The sequence below is a fragment of the Onychomys torridus genome, chromosome 1, assembly GCF_903995425.1.
Source record: "Onychomys torridus chromosome 1, mOncTor1.1, whole genome shotgun sequence".
Lineage (NCBI taxonomy): Eukaryota > Metazoa > Chordata > Mammalia > Rodentia > Cricetidae > Onychomys > Onychomys torridus.
In genome coordinates, this window is record NC_050443.1 from 28,941,315 (window position 1) to 28,963,064 (window position 21,750).

At 56.9% G+C, this 21,750-nt stretch overlaps 1 protein-coding gene across 1 annotated transcript; it reads left to right on the top strand.

Annotated features, from left to right (window-relative positions):
* The first annotated feature begins 401 nt into the window (after positions 1 to 401).
* Positions 402 to 12,783, top strand: Arhgap33 (Rho GTPase activating protein 33). The gene is given in 23 exon segments (XM_036202505.1): positions 402 to 564; positions 1,311 to 1,393; positions 2,488 to 2,585; positions 2,670 to 2,754; positions 3,111 to 3,191; positions 3,294 to 3,431; positions 3,892 to 3,984; positions 4,731 to 4,853; positions 4,935 to 5,012; positions 5,094 to 5,160; positions 5,233 to 5,292; positions 5,382 to 5,534; positions 5,607 to 5,709; positions 6,603 to 6,747; positions 6,827 to 6,909; positions 6,994 to 7,101; positions 8,080 to 8,225; positions 8,858 to 9,011; positions 9,110 to 9,255; positions 9,332 to 9,406; positions 10,414 to 11,085; positions 11,175 to 11,674; positions 11,676 to 12,783. Coding segments are annotated over 22 exon segments (3,942 nt in total). The 5' UTR covers positions 402 to 564; positions 1,311 to 1,315; the 3' UTR covers positions 12,432 to 12,783.
* Positions 12,784 to 21,750: the final 8,967 nt, after the last annotated feature.

The window sequence follows — 21,750 nt, forward strand, 5'->3', positions numbered from 1 at the left end:
AAGCTGCGTGTGCTGGATCAAAAAGCTTGTGGGTGGGGCCAGGAGCAGGACCCACAGCGTGGGCACTGGAGCACCCACACTTCGAAAAGAGAACCCAGGGGAGCACGTCCGCGGGAAAGGGCGGACTGCTTCGGGAGAGAAGTGGCAGCGGCAGGGCATAAAGAACACGGGGTTGCGTCTCAGGAGGGCGCTGACGGCCAATGCCAAGCAACCGTGGGCGTGGCGCTGTCAAACTTCGGGGGGCAGGACTGGAGGGCAGGCCGGGCGGGGCGGAGCCTCACTCCAAGCCAATAAGCAGCCGCCTTGTGGGCGGGGCATACCGCTCAGGCCAAAATCGGAGCCAGTGAAAAGGGCCTCCGCGTGCCCGCTGGCCCGCCCCTCATGGGGCGCGCGCCGGAGCCCCCGGCAGCCGTTAGGGGCGGGGCCTGCGGCCGCCCGCGCGCGCCTCACGCCCTCCCCTTTGTGTCACCATGGCGGCGGCGGCGGCGGCGGCGGCGGCGGCGAGGATTACGGAGGAGGGCTCGAAAGCCGCCAGGGTCTGAGGAGGCTACCGCGACCATGGTGGTGAGGGGCCCTCGGGGCCATCAGTCTGTCTGTCCGCGTGCCGGTCTGTCCGCGCGGCCCCGCCCTGAGCGCCCCGCCCCCGGCCCCGCCCGAGCCCGCGGCCCGCGCGCCGCCCCTCACCCTCCGTCGCGGTCCCCACGGTCCCCACCTCGGTCCGGTCCTGGGTCGCAGCCCGGGTCCCGACCCCGCCCCCTCCTTTCCGGGCCCTGAAAAGAGGGTGACAGTGGCGGAGGACCCGGACTTGGAAAGGGCTGGTTCAGGGAGGGACCCGCGCCCCATGAGCCCCCGCGGGCGCCTGCTGAGGCTTCCTGGAAACCAGCCCCATCCCAGCGCCGTGCTCAGCACCCTCCCGACCACCCTCCCGACCACCCTCCCGACCACCCTCCCGACCACCCTCCCGACCACCCTCCCGACCACCCGCGCCTGCTCTCAACAGCCCCACCCCCATCCCACTCCATCCATCCCCTGCCCGGTCCTTTTCTTCTCCTCCTGCTTCATTTTCACCCCGTGCCACCCGCTCGCAATCCCCACCGACCTCGACCCGAACCTTGATCTCATCCTCTCCCGCCTTACTCTACCCTAGAGGCCAACGTCGTGCCTCCGTTTCACTTGAGCCTTGGGGCGTCTCCATCCCCTTGTCTTCATCTCCCCTCCTCCGTGTCTCCCTTTCCCACCATACTGCTCCCGTTCAGCCATCCATTCATTCCCTCACTCCACAGACATTCACTGAGACCTCCTCTGTGCAGGCCCCATGCTCCAGGCACAGAAACAGTCAGATCACATCCTGCCTTGGGGAGCTTCATGGGCTGGCAGGGGACAGACTCTGAGGGTGAGACCCAGGGATGAACTCGGGGTTGCAGGGACTTGGAGGAGGGAAAAGCCCAGTCTAGCAAATCCCTGAATCCCCATCTGGCAGCTGGTTAATTTATCAGATGCTGCCCGGTCTATGCTGTGCGACTGGATTGACGCTGCCTATCGGGGACCCAGAGAGGAATGAATCTTACCTACAGTTCCAACTCTGCCCAACTGTCTGGGCATGCTGGGGGTCCCAGCCTGGGGCCCTGCTTCAGGGGAGGTGGGAGTCCAGTGGGAGAGATGAGTTCTTTGCCAGAGGCTTCTAAGAGTGAGATGGATAAACTCAGGTATAGCTGCACACCCTGGGATGGAGGAAGCCCAGGGGATGGAGACAAATGTGTGCAACGGCCTAAATGGTCAGAGAGGGCTTTCTGGAGGAACACACGTACGAGGTGAGGCCTGAGAAATGAGGAGAGAACCTGGTGACAGGGTGGCTGAACTAGGTTCCAGTCTGAGGGATAGCCTTTGCAAAGGCAGAGAAGGAAAATGAGAGGGTAGCACTTGTGTTCTGAGATGTTCAGAGCTCTGAGAATGGGAGCAGCAGGGTAGAGTCAAAGCTGGGGAGGCAAAAGGAACCCAGCTCAAGGAAGCGTGGCTGTCAGCTCCGAGAATTCCGATTCATCCAGAATGCATGGGAGTCACTGAAGCGGACCGTAGGAAAGAACAGTCACATTGGTACTTTGTGACAGCCGTCCTGGTAGGAGGGGACAGGTTGGGAGCGGAAGGCTAATGTGGATGGTGAAGGTCCAGACAGTAGTGGCAAGTGACTGTACCCTGTAGTTGCTATCGAAGGATCTGAAACATGCACAGACAGGACCAGCATACTCTTGTTCCTGTTGCCTGCTCACCCTTGGTCCCTGCACCTCCAGTCCTTCATCCTAGACCACACACGAAGAAGCAGGCTGTTCTACGGCCCAGCACCCATCTCCTGTTGACCTACCCTTTTACTCCATGCTGCCGGACAGTGTGTAGAGCCTCCAGGCTCAAGGTCCAAGCTGGCAGATACAATGCTCCCATTGTCCCTGCTCCCATCTCTGGGGACCTCTGATTCTTCTCTCTGCTCTATAGGCCCGCAGCACTGACAGCCTGGATGGCCCGGGGGAGGGCTCAGTGCAGCCTGCACCCCCTACAGGGGGACCTGGAGCAAAGGGGAAGGCTGGGAAGAGGTAAGAGGATGCCAGGGGGCTTATCTTAGGAGAGAGGGGAGCTCCAGCAGAAAGCTGTGCCTGATAACTTTGCCTGTCTCCCAGGCTCTCAGCTCCTCGAGGCCCCTTCCCCCGGCTGGCTGACTGTGCCCATTTCCACTATGAGAATGTCGACTTTGGCCACATTCAGGTATGGGAACTTCTGCCCAGGTGAACTGCTAGTAGCCACTTTGCTCTGAAGCTCATCCCTGAGCCCCAGCCACCTGCGTGTTTGAGCAGACACCAGCAGGACACAGAGGCTTGAGCTGACTAGGACGGGTGCTCTCTCATTCATCATTTACTCTTCAATGTATTCTTCCACAGCAATTTCCTGTTAGACATCTGCTCCCTGCCAGGGCTCTGTTCCCAGACAGTGATATCACCAGGCCTTGTCCTTGTGGAGGTCCAAGAGGGGAATTAGATCTACCCCTAGATAGTCCCAGTCAAGAAAGGTTAGGTCTGGGACAAAACTGAAGCCCTCTCTTTGGTTTGTGCCTCCCTCTGCAGCTCCTGCTGTCTCCAGAGCGTGAAGGCCCTAACCTCTCTGGAGAAAATGAGTTGGTGTTTGGGGTACAGGTGACCTGTCAGGTGAGGCTGCTCCTGCCTCTCATCTAGCCTGAGGGACTGGCCACTGTAGTCCTCAGCAATGTGTAATGGAGTCTGTACCCTCTGTCTTGACTGCCCCTACAGGGCCGCTCCTGGCCAGTTCTCCGGAGCTATGATGATTTCCGTTCCCTGGATGCCCATCTCCACCGGTGCATATTTGACCGGAGATTTTCCTGCCTTCCAGAGCTCCCTCCACCCCCAGAGGGCGCCAGGGCTGCCCAGGTAACCTACTTGTCTCAGTCCCTGCCTGAGCCACCAAAGGTATCCTCATCAGTCATGTGTGCAGCCAGCAAGGCTAGGGATAGATAGTACCGATCTCTTGAGTTGGACCTGCTGGTGTAAGCCTGTAATCTCAGCACTTAGAAGCTGCAGTCATATGATCTGAGTTCCAGCCAAACAGAATGGAGAAGCCTTAGAACTAGAACAAGATATTAGAGGGTCCCTTTGGTTTGAGGATTATGGAAAGGCCCAAGGGTTCATAAGCCAGCACAGACACATCAGTTGCACTCCAGAGCTTAGCTCAGTGTGGCATGACAGTATTTCAGAATTTAGCAGCTGAGCCACACCCAAGCATCCAGGGTGGATTTCAGCCTTGCTGAGAGATGAGCTTGGGCCCTGTGGGAGGGCAGTGGGCTCTATCCTCAGCCATTCACAGGAGCCCTCCTTGGCAATTTGCTCCCAGATGCTGGTACCATTGCTGCTGCAGTACCTGGAGACCCTGTCAGGACTGGTGGACAGTAACCTCAACTGTGGACCTGTGCTCACTTGGATGGAGGTGGGCCTGACATGGAGAACCTGGAGCTAGGATCTAGTGAGAGGTGTCTGAGGCACAAGAAACAGCCTGGGAGTGTGTGGGCACAGAAAAGAAGCAAGCCAGAGGGGAGGAGGCATCGGTATTATTTTAGTGTCTGTGTGGGTGCATGCCTGCGAGAGAAAGGTAGGTGTGTGTGTGCATACGTGTGTGTAGTTGTGTGGCTGTGGAGATTTAAAGGTATGCCAGTTAGAAATGGGTTGCTTGTGATTCCATACATCTGGCCGACAGTAACTTAAAATACTTAATGGAGTTTGGATAAAATGTGTAATGTCTGCTGTGGAGGATGAAAGTGCAGGTATCTAGGGAGGCTTTGGGGACAGGAAAGTCTGGGGTAAGTTGGGGGTGGGGAAGAAGAAGCAACTTTTTGTCTTGCTGTCGCTGTCCTTTTGTCAGCTCTAAAACTGTTTGATTTTATGTGCGTAAGGGTTTTGACTGCAGAGGTTGGATGAAGGCATTAGATTCCCTGGAACTGTAGTTTTAGACAGTTTTGAGCTATCATGTGGGTGCTGGGAACTGAACCTGGGTCCTCTAGCAAGTGCTTAACTGCTGAGCCATTTCCGCAGCCTTTTTTTGGGGGGGACAATGGTTTTCACTGACAGACCCTCTTAGGGACAGGTGGTGGCCTCACTGGACGTGAAGGAAAGTTGTGTGACTTTGCTAACTACCCTCTTCTGATGTCCCCTTGCTGTATTTTGCCTCTATCTCAGCTGGACAACCATGGCCGGCGCCTGCTCCTCAGTGAAGAGGCCTCCCTCAATATCCCTGCCGTGGCTGCCGCTCATGTGGTCAAGCGGTACACTGCCCAGGCACCAGATGAGCTGTCTTTTGAGGTGAGGCTTGGCAGCAGCGACTCTATCTGTGCTCCCTGTTTCTCCTGCCATTCCTGACCCCCTCCCTGTACCCTTTCCCAGGTGGGAGACATCGTCTCAGTGATCGACATGCCACCTACAGAAGACCGTAGCTGGTGGCGGGGCAAACGCGGCTTCCAGGTGAGCTGGGGAAGGTGGGCATGTGCAGGAGAGCACTTTGCCCACAGGGTGGCCCAGCTACTGACTGTGCTTCTTCCTCAGGTTGGTTTCTTCCCCAGTGAGTGTGTGGAGCTCTTCACAGAGAGGCCAGGCCCCGGACTAAAGGCAGGTAAGTACCACGGAGTGGGCGGCCCCCCACCCTCTCCTACCACCTATTCTTTGTACCATTATCTACCCACAGATGCTGACAGTCCCCTGTGTGGCACCCCAGCTCCTCAGGGTGTCTCTTCTTTGACATCAGGTAACAAAAACAAGGGGTCAGGTCTCTGCCCCGGCCCCACCAAATCAAGTGTGCTCCTGACTCTGAGTGGTCTGCTTTTGCCCCTACAGCTGTGCCCCGGCCACGTGGGAAGCTGGCAGGGCTCCTCCGCACCTTCATGCGCTCTCGGCCCTCCCGCCAGCGGCTGCGCCAGCGGGGAATCCTGCGGCAGAGGGTATTTGGTTGTGATCTCGGAGAGCACCTCAGCAACTCAGGCCAGGATGGTGAGGCCTGGCATCTCTCACCCATCCTGCCTCAGATGCAGCTCTGGCCCTGACCCTGCTCCTCTCTCCCAGTGCCCCAAGTGTTACGATGCTGCTCCGAGTTTATTGAGGCCCATGGTGTGGTGGATGGAATCTACCGGCTCTCAGGGGTGTCCTCCAACATCCAGAGGCTTCGGTGAGCACCCACAGCCTGCACTTATTAGCACCTTCTGTCCCAGCCCTGTGCTACATGCCAGGGTCATATTTGTTGAGAGTTAGGAAGGCACGGTGCAATGGTGACCCGAGGCTTTCTTGAGGAGGTGACAGCCAGGTTAGCGCTGGAAAGGGGAGTGTAGAAGGTCAGCTCCATGGACCCCACTACAGGCCAAGACTGACTCTAGGGCTGGGGATCCCACAGAGAGTGGCACAGGAGACTTGGCCAGGCAGCACATGCAGGGCCTCTGCACGCCAGTGCTGGGGTGACTGTGTGCACGCTAAGCAAGCACTCCATTCACCCAGCCCTTTGGGCACTTCTAGGCAGGCGCTCTGTCAGTGAGCCACACCCCAGCTCCTTGCACAGGGCCTAGGAAAGTTTGGACTTAAGGAACCACCAGAAGGGGGCATGAAGGTGGGAGGAACAGGGCAAGGACAGGGGCCACCAGAGACTACAGGTGAGAGCTGAGTGAGTCACAGAGGGGAGGCTTTACTCGTGAGCAGCAGACACTCAGCAGAGAAGTGAGCAGGGGCACCAGGGGCATCATTTCCCAGGGGCTGGTTCAAGCTCTGACAGTGGCGCAGCATGCAGCCTTTGGTAGGAGCATAGTTGGACTCTGCAGTCAGCTGTAGGTAGCTACAGGCAGAGGCATCATGCACCTGAACCTCAATGCCCCCCTTTCTAACACTGGGGCTCCCTTGTCTTTGCCACTCAGGGTCATTGGGAGAGTGAGTAAGGTTCTTCTAGATCCCTCCCTGCACAGGGCCTAGGGAAGAGCACTGTATCCATCTATGGGACTTGTGGGTAGGGATAGGGACATGGTCTGATGAGCCAGGTTAAACACACCTTCCTCTCCTTGACCTGGGGATTCTCAGGCACGAGTTTGATAGCGAGAGGATCCCTGAGCTGTCGGGCCCCGCCTTTCTACAAGATATCCACAGTGTGTCATCTCTCTGCAAGCTCTACTTCCGGGAACTGCCCAACCCCTTGCTCACTTACCAGCTCTATGGGAAGTTCAGTGTGAGTAAAGGGACTGGCCAGGGCAGAGGGGGCCCAGCTGCATGTGGCCCAGCACCATCATGCCTGTCCGTCATCTCAGGAGGCCATGTCAGTGCCTGGGGAGGAAGAACGCTTGGTGCGGGTGCATGACGTCATCCAGCAGCTGCCTCCGCCGCACTACAGGTAAATGGGCAGGGCCAAGGAGGACTACAGAAGGGGTGCAGGGGACTGAAGTGAGCAGTTGTCTGCTACGGCTTCTGCCCACAGGACCCTAGAGTACCTGCTGAGGCACCTGGCCCGCATGGCAAGACACAGCGCTAACACCAGCATGCATGCCCGCAACCTAGCCATTGTCTGGGCACCCAACCTGCTACGGTAAGCTTCCCTCAGTGGGGAAGACTCCATTCATAAAGTTACACTTGAGTAAAGACCTACATGGGACTCATGTGAACATCTGGGGAGATCACACCAGGCAGAGAGAGCAGGGTACAAACCTGAGGCAGATGGTGATTTGAAGGAATCCCAGGGAGATCTGCTGGGCTGCAGTTGAGTGAATGAGCACAGCCCAGCAGATAGGAGACCAGACTTGTCATAGTGAAGACTTCCCTGTGGGTTGAAGTATAGCCAAGGCAGGCCTCTAAGCGGGGAGAGCCTGACTCAGGTGCACAGGCTCTCTGAGGAAAGACTGTTGGAGCAGGAAGGGGCTGCTGGGACATCCACATGGGAAGAACGGAGACTGGGCTAATGTGTTAGTCAGCTTTGTGTAACTAACAAAATGTCCACAGCAGTGCTTACAAAGAGGGAGGGTTTCCTTTGGAACAAGTTCCAGAGGTTTTAGTCCACAATCAATGGACTCCATTGCTTTGGGCTTGTGCCAGGGTAACATGGTGGGAGTTCATGGCAGAATAAAACTGCCAGTTCATGGGCAGAACACAGGAAGGGTTCGGGAGAGCCAGGACCCCATGACTGTCTTTGAGAGCATGCCTCCAGTGACATAAAGGTCCCATCTCCCACATCCCCACCTTGGGGACCAAGTCTTTACTGTGTGGATGTTTGGGGAATACTTTCCCAAACTACACTAAGCAGGATGAGGGCAGAAGGGGTGTGTCAGAACCTGAGCAGACTTTTGGAGGTTCAGGTGCAATAGGTGGTTTGCTGACAGACAGACTGGATGTGGGTACTCAGGACTAACTGAGGTAGAGGAGGTGAGGCCAGAAGCACATTTGCAGGGGCTGAAAGCCCAAGTCTAGCTGCTATCACATCAAGACTATTGGCTGGAAGGACAGTGATCTATGCCATTGGCACCTGACCACTGTCAATCAGGCTCAAGGTAGGTGGCCTAACTTCCCGCAGGTCAATGGAGCTGGAGTCGGTGGGGCTGGGCGGGGCAGCAGCCTTCCGTGAGGTCCGGGTGCAGTCGGTGGTGGTGGAGTTCCTGCTCACCCACGTGGAGGTCTTGTTCAGTGACACCTTCACTTCTGCTGGCCTGGACCCTGCAGGTATGGCCAGCCCATCCTCTGACATCCTGGCTACTGCCCCTCAGTGTCAGGGCTGCAGTGGGAGGGCAGGTGGGCTCCTGGCCCTACCCCTACCCCACTGACTAGACCTCCCCCACAGCTCCTTGAGGACCCCACCCCGGCCCATCCCTCCCCGCGCCCCCCTCCTTCTCATTTCAGCTCCTACGCCCAGGATCCCCACTTCTTGGCCAGGACGCCGTTCTTCCTTCACCCCTTATAGCTCCTGGGGGCGCTTGGGGCCTTGGGTCCACCTGGGAGGAGGTGGGAGGTCCCCAGACTTGACCCCACCCTGGCCCTGCCCAGACTCCCTGCCCTGCCCGGGACCCCAGCCCAGTCAGGATTCTGCTCGTCGGAGGGCCCTCTGGCCCGAGGTAACTGACCAGAGCCACTGCCCTTGCTGGCTGCTGGGAGCTGCCTTCTCATCAGCTCGTTCTGCCTCACCCCTCCTCCTTACCTGCCTGCTGCCCCCCATTCCCGCCTGATCTACACCGGCCCCTGCCTTGCCAGCCCGGGTGGGCACGCTGCGGGGCCGGGGCTTGGGCTGTGGCGCTTGGCTTTGCCTGTCGTCTCAAGTGGCCCAGAGCTTATAATTGTCCCCTTTCCGACCTCTCCAGGTCGCTGCCTCCTTCCCAGACCTAAGTCCCTTGCTGGAAGCAGTCCCTCTACTCGCCTGCTGACACTGGAGGAAGCCCAGGCACGAACCCAGGGCCGTCTTGGAACACCTACTGAGCCCACAGCTCCCAAGACCCCAGCCTCCCCAGTGGGAAGGTATGAGTGGGACGCCGGAGGGGGAAGGAGGGGGAGAATTAGCTGGGAGGCTGTGGTTTCTCAGACTGTCTATGTCTACTCTCTCACCCGAACTCCAGAAGGAAAAGAGAGCGGGGGGACAAACAACGGAAGCCAGCGGGTAGCAGTTGGAAGACATTCTTTGCTCTGGGCCGGGGCCCCAGCATACCCCGGAAGAAGCCACTGCCCTGGCTAGGTGGCAGCCGGGCTCCACCACAGCCTTCAGGTCAGAGGCTGAGGCCTGTGGGTGGTGGGAGTGGCTATAGTGCTGGAGAGGGAGGTGACTTCTCTTCTCCCTACAGGCAGCAGACCTGACACTGTCACGCTGAGATCTGCCAAAAGTGAGGAATCTCTGTCATCGCAGGCCAGCGGGGCTGGTGAGCTCAGGGTGGACCCTACACGTGCCCAAGTTAGGAGAGGAGGAACTGAAGCCCCGATTTCACCCTTCTGTGTTGTACTTCAGATCGGGGGAGAGGGCCTTGAGTTTTGTTTGTTTTGTTTTGGGGGGTTTTGTTACTGTTTTGAGGTGGGGTCTTGATGTGTTGCTCTGGCCCCACAACTCTTAACTGCCTTGGGCCTGAGAACTGAGATTACATGTGTGAGTCACCAGATCTAGCAAGGATTTAAACTTTTAAAACAAGCCTCAGGTGTAAGCTAGGTAAATTTTAGGTACACGTTAGATATAAATGGTTATTGATAGTACACACTGTTTTCACTAGTTCATACAGGGCCTTTTGTTCAGTCATTCGTTTTGAAAATATTTAAATAATATTATAAACACCCCAAAACTCCCTGCGTGCACTTAAAAGAGCCCCTCTATCTCCCTGCTGCTGCCCTGACCAGAGGCACCCTCTTGACAGCCGCCACCCTCACTTTGGAGGCACACTCCCATACAGGGGCATATGTGAATACTCGATGCTCAGTTCCGGCTGCTCTGAAGCATTTGTGGGCAACATGGGAAGTGGGAAGCATGCTGCTGCAGCTTGATTTTCAGAACACACAGACACACTTAGCTAGTGCAACTTAGCCCCTCCCAGTGTGTGTGGGGGTGGGGTGGGGTGATGGCGCTGGCAGGTAGCCAAGAGTTAAGCTGCTGTTGGGTAGGGTCACACACAGCTGGACAGGATCGGAAGAGCCAGTGGTGCTCCAAGGCGCCCTGTAGAGTGCGGGCTAGCCTGCCCTTTTCATGCTTCAGAGGTTATGCAGTCACCAACCAGACCCTGTTCTGGCTCTGGGTCTGACTACTTCAGAACCGTGTCCTACCACTCATGTCCTGAACAGCTCTTTCTGAGTCAGGCTGGGTGTCCTCCTGCCAAGTTGTACCCTGTCCTCACAGATGTATCTATAAGATTCCCACCTCTAACTGTGACACCTCCTCCAACAGGCCTCCAGAGGCTGCACCGGCTGCGACGACCCCACTCCAGCAGTGATGCTTTCCCTGTAGGCCCAGCACCTGCTGGCTCCTGTGAGAGCCTGTCCTCCTCTTCCTCTTCCTCTTCCTCTTCCTCCTCCTCCTCCTCCTCCTCAGAGTCCTCAGCTGCTGGTCTGGGGCCACTCTCTGGGTCCCCCTCACACCGCACGTCAGCCTGGCTAGATGATGGGGATGAGCTGGATTTCAGCCCACCCCGCTGTCTGGAAGGACTGCGGGGACTCGACTTTGATCCCCTTACCTTTCGCTGCAGCAGCCCTACCCCAGGGGACCCTGCACCTCCCGCCAGCCCAGCACCTCCAGCCTCTGCCTCTGCCTTCCCACCTCGGGCAACCCCACAGGCCCTGTCACCCCATGGGCCCACCAACCCTGCTTTGCCCACTGCCCTGGACATCTCAGAGCCACTGGCTGTATCAGTGCCACCTGCTGTCCTGGAACTGTTGGGGGCTGGAGGAACACCTGCCCCAGTCACCCCAACACCTGCTCTGAGCCCTAGCCCAGGCCTGCGCCCCCATCTCATCCCCCTGCTACTGCGTGGAGCTGAGGCCCAGCTAAGTGACACCTGCCAGCAGGAAATCAGCAGCAAGCTAGCACCAACTGGTCCCCAGGGAGCTCCAGGCCAGTGCAGTGAGTCTTGTTCAGTAGACCTCACTCAACAGTCCCCAAGCTGTCCCAGGACCCAGCTGACCTGCTTCCTATTCCTTTCTGTATTGTAGGTCCTGGCATGGATTCACCGTTATTGCCCCCACCCTTGTCTCTGCTGCGCCCTGGTGGGGCTCCACCCCCACCCCCCAAGAACCCAGCACGCCTCATGGCCCTGGCTTTGGCCGAGAGGGCTCAGCAGGTGGCAGAGCAACAGAGCCAACAAGAGCAGGGGGCCACTCCACCTGCTCCCCATTCCCCTTTCCGCCGCTCACTATCCCTAGAGGTGGGTGGGGAGCCTGTGGGGACTTCAGGGAGTGGGCCATACCCTCCCTCCTTAGCCCACCCAGGGGCCTGGGCTCCAGGTCCTCCACCTTACCTCCCAAGGCAACAAAGTGATGGGAGCCTGGTAAGAAGCCAGCGGCCCTTGGGAACCTCAAGGAGGGGTACCAGAGGCCCTTCCCAGGTCAGTGCCCAGCTCAGGGCAAGTGGGGCTTACCGGGATGCTCCAGAGATGGCAGCCCAGTCCCCATGTTCTGTCCCTTCACAGGGTTCTAACCCCAGTTTCTTCTCACCCCCCCCGGGAGTGTCTGCCACCTTTCCTTGGAGTCCCCAAACAAGGCTTGTACTCCCTGGGTCCCCCATCCTTCCCACCTAGCTCCCCGGCCCCAGTCTGGAGAAACTCTCTGGGTACCCCCTCAGCACTGGACAGGGGAGAGAATCTATACTATGAGATTGGGGCAGGGGAGGGGACCTCTTACTCTGGCCCCAGCCGGCCCTGGAGTCCATTTCGCTCCATGCCCCCTGACAGACTCAATGCCTCTTATGGCATGCTTGGCCAGTCACCACCACTCCACAGGTCCCCCGACTTCCTACTCAGCTACCCACCGCCCCCCTCTTGCTTTCCGCCTGACCACCTTAGCCACTCAGTGTCCCAGCACATTGCCCGGCGCCCTACCCGGCCTGAGCCCCTCTATGTCAACCTAGCCGTAGGACCCAGGGGCCCCTCACCTGCCTCTTCCTCCTCCTCCTCTCCTCCTGCCCACCCCCGGAGCCGTTCAGATCCTGGGCCCCCGGTTCCCCGCCTCCCCCAGAAGCAGCGGGCCCCTTGGGGTCCTCGTACCCCCCATCGGGTGCCAGGACCTTGGGGCTCCCCTGAGCCTCTCCTGCTGTACAGGGCAGCTCCGCCAGCCTATGGGAGGGGAGGCGAGCTCCGAGGATCCTTGTACAGAAATGGAGGACATAGAGGGGAGGGGGCTGGTCCCCCTCCTCCATATCCCACACCCAGCTGGACCCTACATTCAGAAGGACAGACCAGAAGTTACTGCTGAGCTAGGGCACCCCTCCCCCCACTGGATCTTGGCCTAAGTCAATCCTTTGTTTTGTATTTTCTTGAGCTCGCCACCCTACTCCAGGTTTCTAACTTTGTAACTTGCTCTGATGTGGCTCCCTAACCCCAAATCATTGTATCCCTACCCTGAGTTGCAGGGTGTGACCATCCCCCACCCCCCTCCTGGGGTCCCTTGCACAAATTAGGGAGGAACAAGGCTGCTACTGTCCTCCTCCTTTCTCCAGGAGCCTTCAGCCCGTCTGCACAGGGGCTGGAGAGAAAGTCCCTGCCCACCTCTCCCCATGCACCCCGCTAAACCACCTGACAACATTAATAAAAACGGCAGAAATTTGGCTGCTGGAGCCAGTGAATGAAGAAGAGGCGAGCTGGGGACGTTCCCACCTTCTTTGCTTTGAGGCAGACACTGAGGGGTGGGGTCAGCCCTGGGAAGGGGTGGAGTAATGACTGCAGGGAGAGCTGTGGCTCCCTAGGAGTCAGGGCTAAGGGTAGGGCTCAGCCTGGGTGTGTCTTCAAGGTGGCGCTTATTCTGCAGCTCTGCCATGATCTCCTCCAGCAGATCCATCCTGGGCAGCAGTAAGGCAGACAGACCTGGCTTAGCTCAGGCTGAGGGAGGGGCCTGGGCCGCCCACCACAGCCTCTATATCTCACTCCTGTAGGCTGTCGAAGAGACTGCCTTCCGTCAGCTCACTAGCCTCACTATCAGGTTTCTGCAGGAGGAAAGGGTGAGCTGCCACCAGCTGCCACGGAGCCTCAGAGCCTGGGGGCTTTAGGTGGTCTTCCCTGGCAGCAGCTCTCTGGGCACCGAAGCCTCTTTGTTGGTCAGCATGCAGGGTAGGGGTCCAGAACAAACAGCCATGCGTGCCCCAGCTGCTCCTGCAGCACTTGCCCTCACACTGCTCCTCCACAGAGCTCTGGGGCCCCAGCAAGGAGGCTGGCTAAGGGCTGGTGTGCAGGGCAGGGCCGCTCAGGGAATCAGGTCAGGAGAGGGAGCTGGGAGACTTCTGGAGGCAGGGGCTGCAGGTTAGCAGTGGGCCAGAGGGTATCCGTACCGTTGAGATGGGCTCCTGGCAACAGCACGTGCTGGGGCTAGGGCTGGGCTCCACACCAGAGCTGGGGCCTAGATGAAGACTGGGGCTGGGGCTGAGGCTGCTGCCTAGAGTCAAGCTACTGCCAGAGTCCCAGGCTGTATTCTGCTGGACCCTCCTGTCATCTATGACCTCGGGAGTCTCCAGGGCCTGCAGAAAACAACGGCAAGGAACTGGCATGGTTGTCTGGGCCCCCACACCTCCTTTGGTTACCAGACCATTCCCCTGCTTCCTACCTGGGAAGGGTCTGGGAAAGGGAGCACGAGCCCTGATCTGGCCTTGGCCCTGGGAGTCACTTCACGGTACAGATGCTCTGGGGATACAGGCCAGATGGCTGGAATTTGATGCACACCTCCACAGTGTCCAGAACACCCCATCATCATCTGTACCCTCTAACCTGGGAGGAAACCCAGGGTTACAGGAGACGGTGTTGTCCACTCTATTGGGGAGCTGACCTTGGGTGCTGATTCCTGTGGAAAGGGGATGAGATGTGGTGACATGAGCCCTGCCTGGGGTTCCCTAAGTTCCCATGCCACTCTGACCTTCCTGTACCTTGGCCATGGCCTTTCGCAATAGGTACCGAGTATTCTGCAAGCTGCCCCAGCGGTCAGCAGGCTCTAGGCCCAGCCCAGCTTGAACCAGAGCCTGGTAGGGGGCTGGCAGCAAGGGGTCCAGTGCCGGGCTCTCACCCGCTTCCAGCTTTGCCTTCACCTCAGGCCCCTCTCCCCCAGCCCACGGCAGCTCTCCTGTGAAGAGGTACCATGAGGAGACCCACCCTAGTGGGATGTCTCTGGGTGGGGTGTAAGTGCAGGGTGGGTCACTGACCAGTGAAGACCTCCTGGGTCAGGATGCAGAAGCTGTAGAGATCTGAGGTAGTGGCTGGCATGTCACCACGGATCAGTTCAAGTGGCAGCCATGGGTACAGTTCAGGGGGTGGGGGAAGCCCTGGACCTGGGTCTCCCTGGGGGTAATCCTGTTGCAGCCTGGGGAGGCCAAAAGGTCTAGTGAACTAGTGGCTGCTGGGAGGGATACAGGGCAGACATGGGGGTAGGCTCTCACCTGGACTGCAGCCTAGGCTGGTTCAGTGGACGCCCATGTTCTAGGTGGCTAACCTTAGCCAGGCCTGGCCGCACTAGCTGCACAGCATGGGAACTGAGGCCACCATGGGCCCAGCAGCGGGACTGCAGGAACAACAGGGCTTCCACCACTTGTAGCAGCAGAGAGCCTGGCCGCAGGCCTGGCAGGCCTTGGGAACCCTCCTCAACCGGTCTTCCTGAGTGCAGTAGGAAATAAAGGGAGCCCAGCTGCACTGGTTCAAAGAGCAGGCTCAGTCTGGACAGGTCCTCTGAGGGGCTCAGTGCCATCAGCAGCAGCAGGCCAGGGTGGTGCAGGGTGCTGCGAGGGAGCAGAGGGCCCTTCACAATCTGCCCCAACTGCTCAAGGTGAGGGCTGCTCCTGGCCACAGACCACCTACCATGGGCCAGGGGAAAACTGTCTTCACCAGCCACTGTGCAGGAAACACTGAGACCCTCCATCACAGCCTAGCAGTAGCAGAGCCAGCCCCAGCCCATACCAGCCTAAGCCCCCACCCCATCCCTTCCTCCTTTCTGGGTAGTACTCTGGTGCGGCGGCAGGGGCAGCGGCGGGGGTGGGGGTAGGGGGTCATTACAGCTGGATGCTCTGTGCTGGATGCTAGCACAGAACCAAAACTACATCTATGGCTAGTACCACATCCTCTTGGTTACGGACTGCTGGAATCAGTGGACAGTTGGGACTGGTAACCTGCAGTGCTGGAGGTCAGCCAATAGCACATCAGGGTGAGTTTCAGGGGACTTCAGCTGCCGTACAGTAACGGGGTGGCCCTTCCACAGGAGGCTGGAAAATGGGCAGCAGGTGAGTGACATGGACAGGATTTCCTTGTGAGGGAAGCAGGAGGCAGGGGCTCTACGCGGGCATGGAAGGGGCTCTCACTTGGCCATGAGGGTATGAGAACTGCTCTCGTAGGTACGGTCAGGCTCACCCTGGGTTGGTGCTAGTTCCTTGGGGTCTACCAGTGGGATGCCCATTATCAGTGCCGGTGGCAGCAGGCTGTTCAGCTGGGGAAGAGAGCAGGACTTTGTGCACCAAGAGCATGCAGGGATCCCTGCTCTCCCTTCCTCTCCCTCTTACCTGGCCGAACCCCAAGCCTGGAGTTAGAGGGGATCTCCTCATCTGCCCTTGCCTGAGTGCCCTGGGATAAAGGGCAGGCTGGGGGTAAGGATGGGGTCACTGGGTGTGCCGGCCCTGAAGGCTCAAGGGCGTGGGCTGTTACCTGTCTGCCTGTGCCAGCCTTAGTGAGGGAAGGGAGCCACACAGGCTGTGTCCAGAGCTAGCTTGCAATTGACTCAGGGATACAGTGGGCGCCAACTCCCCACTCTGCACTAGTGCTGACATGTGGGTACGACACCATTGTAATAGCTCCAGCACCTGGGTGGGGCACAGGGTTAGACGGGGAGCACCCACCGACCTTGATGACCCCATTGTACCCTGGCCTCTACTCACCTCCCAGCTCTGCTTGGCATCACCCTGCTCAGCCCAGTCTCGTGGTGTGCGACCCTGCTGGTCATGCAGCCTCAGGTCACCTCCTGCCTGCAGCAGGTGCCACAACACTAACCCTCGGCCCGAGAAGGCCCCTGCGTGCATAGGTGTGCTGCCATCAAGGCAGCGGCTAGGACAGAACCAGAGGATGAAGGGAGGCAGGGGTGGGGGCATGGGGAACGGGAACAGGAGCTGGATGAAGGCTAAGAGGACGGGAGGAGTCCTGGGAGGTGGGTTATGTGAGAACTCAAGGGGGTTAGTGGGGGGGGGAGGATCTTTGTGAGCTCTGGAAGGCACCAGAATGAGAACAGTCACTGGGGAGTGAGAAGAGGTTAACCCAGAGGCCAGGGAAGGCACCAGGCACTGGAGGGGACTTTGTGCTCTGAGAGAGCTGGGGTACTGGGGTCTGTCTACTCACTGGTTGGGGTTGGCACCAGAGGCTAGCAGGAGACGCACAATAGAAGTATGGCCCAGTAGTGCGGACAGGAAGAGCCCTGTCTGCCCAGCAGAGTTCTCACCATCTACCTGGACAACTGAGGGACAGCAATGCCTAAGGCTGTGCTCACTCCATACTCCCAGAAGTCTCTCAGACCACCAGACAACACACATCTCATGTATTCCAGGCCAGACTGGCACTCAGTATGCACCCAGAGATGACCATGAACCTCTGCTCCTCCTGTCTCTGAGTGCCGGCATTTACCAGCCACCATGACTGGTTTACATAGGGCGGAGGACCCAACCCAGGGCACTGTGAACAAGCACTCTATCAACTCAGTTACATCCCTAGCACCTCGGCAAGGGCTCCAGGCAATTCCAGCCTCCACTGTTTCTCTTTGGCCTGGGGCCTGTTCTGCCCTTCTCCAGCCATCCCACCCTGGCCCCTGGTTTTGTCTTAGCCATGGCCTGGATCCCTGTGTCCATTTCTGTGTCCTGGAATGAGCGTCTCAACACTAGACGTAGTTACTAGAAGTAACTCCACAGAGATAGAACATCTGCCATGAGAACTGTCATCCTCCACACACCAGAGGATGGCCCCCAACCTCTGGACTCCACATTCTCTGCCTCACGCTTTACTCACAGCCTATCCATCATCTTCTGCAACAACATCTTAACTGGTGTTTTACTCTCAACTTGTGTCCCAAAGGCATCTTCCTAAAACACAAATTGTTGCCAAGACTATATCATCTCAAACGCGTTATTCCAAATCAAAATACACTAAGAGGGTAAGGCTTGTTTTATGAGGCCAGCCCTGACTTTAATTCCCAAACTGGATGACATTTTCCAGAACCAGAAAATGAAATTAAAAATGGATTTTTTAAAAAAAAATGTGCATTGGTGTTTGATCTGTTTGTCTGTGTGAGGGAATCAGATCCACTGGAGCTGGAGTTACAGACAGTTGTGAGCTGCCATGTGGGTGCTGAGAATTGAACCCAGGTCCCCTGGAAGAGCAGCCAATGTTCATAACCACTGAGCCATCTCTCCAGCCCCTAAAAACGGATTCTGTTTATGATCACACAGGCAAAAACCTGAGTAACTCCAACTTATCCCCAGAAAGCAGGTGTGCTTCCACATAAGAAAACCCATCAATGTAACAGACCTTCATGGATTAAAGGACAAGATTTATATGTCCTGGACTGAAGGTGCAGCTCAGTGGTAGAGCCCTGCCTAGAATCCCCCAGTGAGGGGCTGGGGTGTGGTTCAGTGGTAGAGCCCCTGCCTAGAATCCCCCAGTGAGGGGATGGGGTGTGGCTCAGTGGTGGAGCCCTGCCTAGAATCCCCTAGTGAGGGGCTGGGGTGTGGCTCAGTGGTAGAGCACCTGCCTAGAATCCCCCAGTGAGGGGCTGGGGGCATGACTCAGTGGTAGAGCCCCTGCCTAGAATCCCCCAGTGAGGGGCTGGGGTGTGGGTCAGTGGTAGAGCCCTGCCTAGAATCCCCCAGTGAGGGGCTGGGGTGTGGCTCAGTGGTGGAGCCCTGCCTAGAATCCCCTAGTGAGGGGCTGGGGTGTGGCTCAGTGGTAGAGCCCCTGCCTAGAATCCCCCAGTGAGGGGCTGGGGTGTGGCTCAGTGGTGGAGCCCTGCCTAGAATCCCCTAGTGAGGGGCTGGGGTGTGGCTCAGTGGTAGAGCCCCTGCCTAGAATGCCCCAGTGAGGGGCTGGGGTGTGGCTCAGTGGTAGAGCCCCTGCCTAGAATCCCCCAGTGAGGGGCTGGGGTGTGGCTCAGTGGTAGAGCCCTGCCTAGAATCCCCCAGTGAGGGGCTGGGGTGTGGCTCAGTGGTAGAGCCCCTGCCTAGAATCCCCCAGTGAGGGGCTGGGGTATGGTTTAGTGGTAGAGCCCCTGCCTAGAATCCCCCAGTGAGGGGCTGGGGTGTGGCTCAGTGGTAGAGCCCCTGCCTAGAATCCCCCAGTGAGGGGCTGGGGTGTGGCTCAGTGGTAGAGCCCCTGCCTAGAATCCCCCAGTGAGGGGCTGGGGGCATGACTCAGTGGCAAAGTGCTTGCCTAGCATGAATAAATCACTGGGTTCTAGTCCTAGTACCAGTGGGGAGAAAAAAATCACATTTTAACTTTGTAGATACAGAAAAAGTGAAGTTAGCTGGGTAGTGGTGGTGTACACCTTCAATCCCAGCACTTGGAGGCATAAGCAGGCAGATTTCTTTGAGTTCAGGCTAGCCCTGTCTACAGAGTAAGTTCTAGGACAGCCAGGGCTACACAGAGAAACCCTGTCTTGAAAAAAATGCACAAAAAAAGTGAAGTTGATGAAATTTAGTACATGTGTATAATTAGGGAGAAAAAACCTTCAGAAAACTTAGGTGGGAATTACTAATTATTATGTTCATTATAAACCCCAACAGCAAGTATGATACTCAGTACAAAAACAGATTTAGTTCTTTAAATATAAAAACTAATTTTTTTTAAACAGGGTCTCATTAGCACAGGCCCCTCCTGGAGTCTTCATCGTCCACCCTCAGCCCGAGGACTGGCATGACGTGAGGACTGGCATGACTTGAGGACTGGCATGACTTGAGGACCATGACAGATGTTTTCTCTTGTTTCAACTAAGACAGAGAAATATCTTAAGACTCAGCAAACAATCAGAGCTATTAAGCAAGCCTAGAAAGTGGTCAGATACACAATCAACTTACACAAATTAGTGAAAATTGTGAACCTGCTGAATGCTCATTGAAATGTGAATTTCCTACTTCTGGTACCACCAAACATACCACAAAATCCATCAACACCTCCACATCTTTGTAGTGATATGTAAGGAAAGCCTTTGTGCCTGGCTTTGAGGGAAAGGTTTCAGCAAAGCCTTTTCTATGCTTGGGTTAATCAGTAGAGGCTGAGAAATTGTTTGGAGGCTGTGTAAACCTTGAAGAACTGTCTCTGTAGATCTGCACTTGGTGCTTGCTCTATGTGAGAGCTTGCAGCTGCACCGACCTTGGTCCTAAGCCACTCCTGGTAGACTTGGAGTTCTTAAGCCGTAATCAAAAGGGACTGGGATGTGTGTGGGTTGTCTGCTCTCATGGTCAGCAAGAGCAAGTTGACTTTGGCAGGTGGAACATTTTCTCGCCCCAATTAACCTTGTAATTGTTTGAATAAAGTAACTGGAGTTGGGTCTTTTCCAAGAACGCTGTACCCCTCTGCTCCTTCAGCTTAGCATTGTGGTTAGTTTCTCTTGCTACTGTGGCACCTATGACCCAACATCAAACAATACATTTTCACAGGCTCTTTATTATCTGGACCCAATACCTCTTCCCACTCTTCTCCCTGAGTCTGGCTGTTCATACACATGCCCAGTTCACTTAGACTTCAGGACCTTTGCCCAGGCCACCCCAGCTCCCAAAGGTCTCTTCCCCCAGCTTTCTGCAGAATGGCTGACATTGTGAGACTCCCTATCAAATCCATTGAAACCCCTCCCCACCAGCTGTACTTCATTCCCAAACAATCCAGAGGCCAGATACACCCTATATCCTATCTCTGACCATAGATCTTGGCACACAACAGGTAGCAGCGACAACACAGGACCCTGGCACCCAGTTATGAACCAGTCAATTGAAGTTGTTGCTCCGTGGTGTTGGCTGCTTCTCTCCCTACACTACACCAACAGTTGGAACCTCACCTCTGCGTAGGAGCCTAGCCAGGCCCCAGCATGGGCCTCCAGCCAGAGCTAGGCGATGCAGGCGGCCCAACTGGGCATCTGGCTCCCTCACGGAGCCCAGCTCCACAGGGAAGCGTGAGGCCTGTGAATGCATCTGCAGCTTGCTTCCTGCTGCAGTCAGTTCCTGGGCAGACTGTAGGTGAAGGACAATAGGGTTAGTTGAAAGTGGGGAGCAGTGTAGTTGCGAAGGGGATTCGGGAGGGTCTGATGGGAAAGGAAGTGTCTGGTAGGCCTGGTTAGGGAGCTGCACACCAGAAGCCCAGAAGCCCAAAGGATCGGTAGTGATAGTGGGAGTTTTAGGGCAGGGGTGGGCATTCCAGGGAAACTCAAGGACTGCGGGCAGAATCTGAGCCTGGGAACAGCTCTGGAGGGTGTTGGTGGGGCCTGCGGGCTGGGCAGGTCTTAGGTTTCCAGAATAGAGATGGGATCTGAGTAAAAGGTGGGCTGGGGTGGAGTGTGGGGATGAAGTGGATATGGTGAAAAGCTGAAGGTCCAGTTAGCTCTAGACCTGGTCTCTGGCCCAGATAGCTTGGTACTTACCGTTGGGCACACTTGTGACTGTCACGTGACAAGTGGTCCAACGATGGCAGTCTGCGCGGGAATCCTAGGCGCATGTACGCATGTGCACCGGCTGCTTCCTGCCATTTTGCACTTGCGCAGTAGCCTACCCTAGGAAGCAGCCCCACTATCCTGTAGCGGGAAGGGACAGAGATGTCTGGCTCAAGAGGTTTCAGCTGGTTCTCCTCCCCCTGGCCTGCTCCAGGACTTCAAGTCAGCCGGTGACTCTTATGTTTTTAATTTTAATTTTATGTGCATGATATTTTGCTTGTATGTATGTAAGTGCTCCACGCGAGAGCCTAGTATCCACGGTGGCCAGAAGAGGGAATAGAACCCTAGAACTGGGGTTAAAGGGGTCAGTGAACCGCCATGTGGGTGTTATGAATCGATCTGGGACCTCCAGAAAAGCAGCCAGTGCTCTTAACCGCTCAGCCACCTCTCCAGCTCCCAGCCACACCCTCTTGGACCCTCTTGACCTTAGCTCCTCATCCCTGACTACTGTCTTCCCAGGCTCACCCACCCCATGACTATTTCCAGCCTCTTCCCCAAGCCCGATACCCGAGGGCCCTCTGGATGACTTCCTTTAGACATCCCCTGGACCGTTAAGCCCACCTGGCCTTGACCTCAGAATCATCCCCACACTGTGCCTTCGCCTGGGCTCCTGCCCCCTTCCCCACATCCCTAACCTGGGGCCCATTCTCTAAGGCCCCCTCCTTCCATCCCAGTCCTCACTTTTTCCTAGCTTCTCCAGTCTCTGAAACAAGTAGGTAGGGCCCACAGAAAGGAGACAGAAGACAAATTCTGGGTCCGTAACCGGTTACCAATTTAAACATGTATTCCCTTGTTTCTCTCCACAGCACCCATAGAACACAAGGATATTTACAAAGTACGAGTCCCCATGACCAGCACAGCTTCCCACTAACCC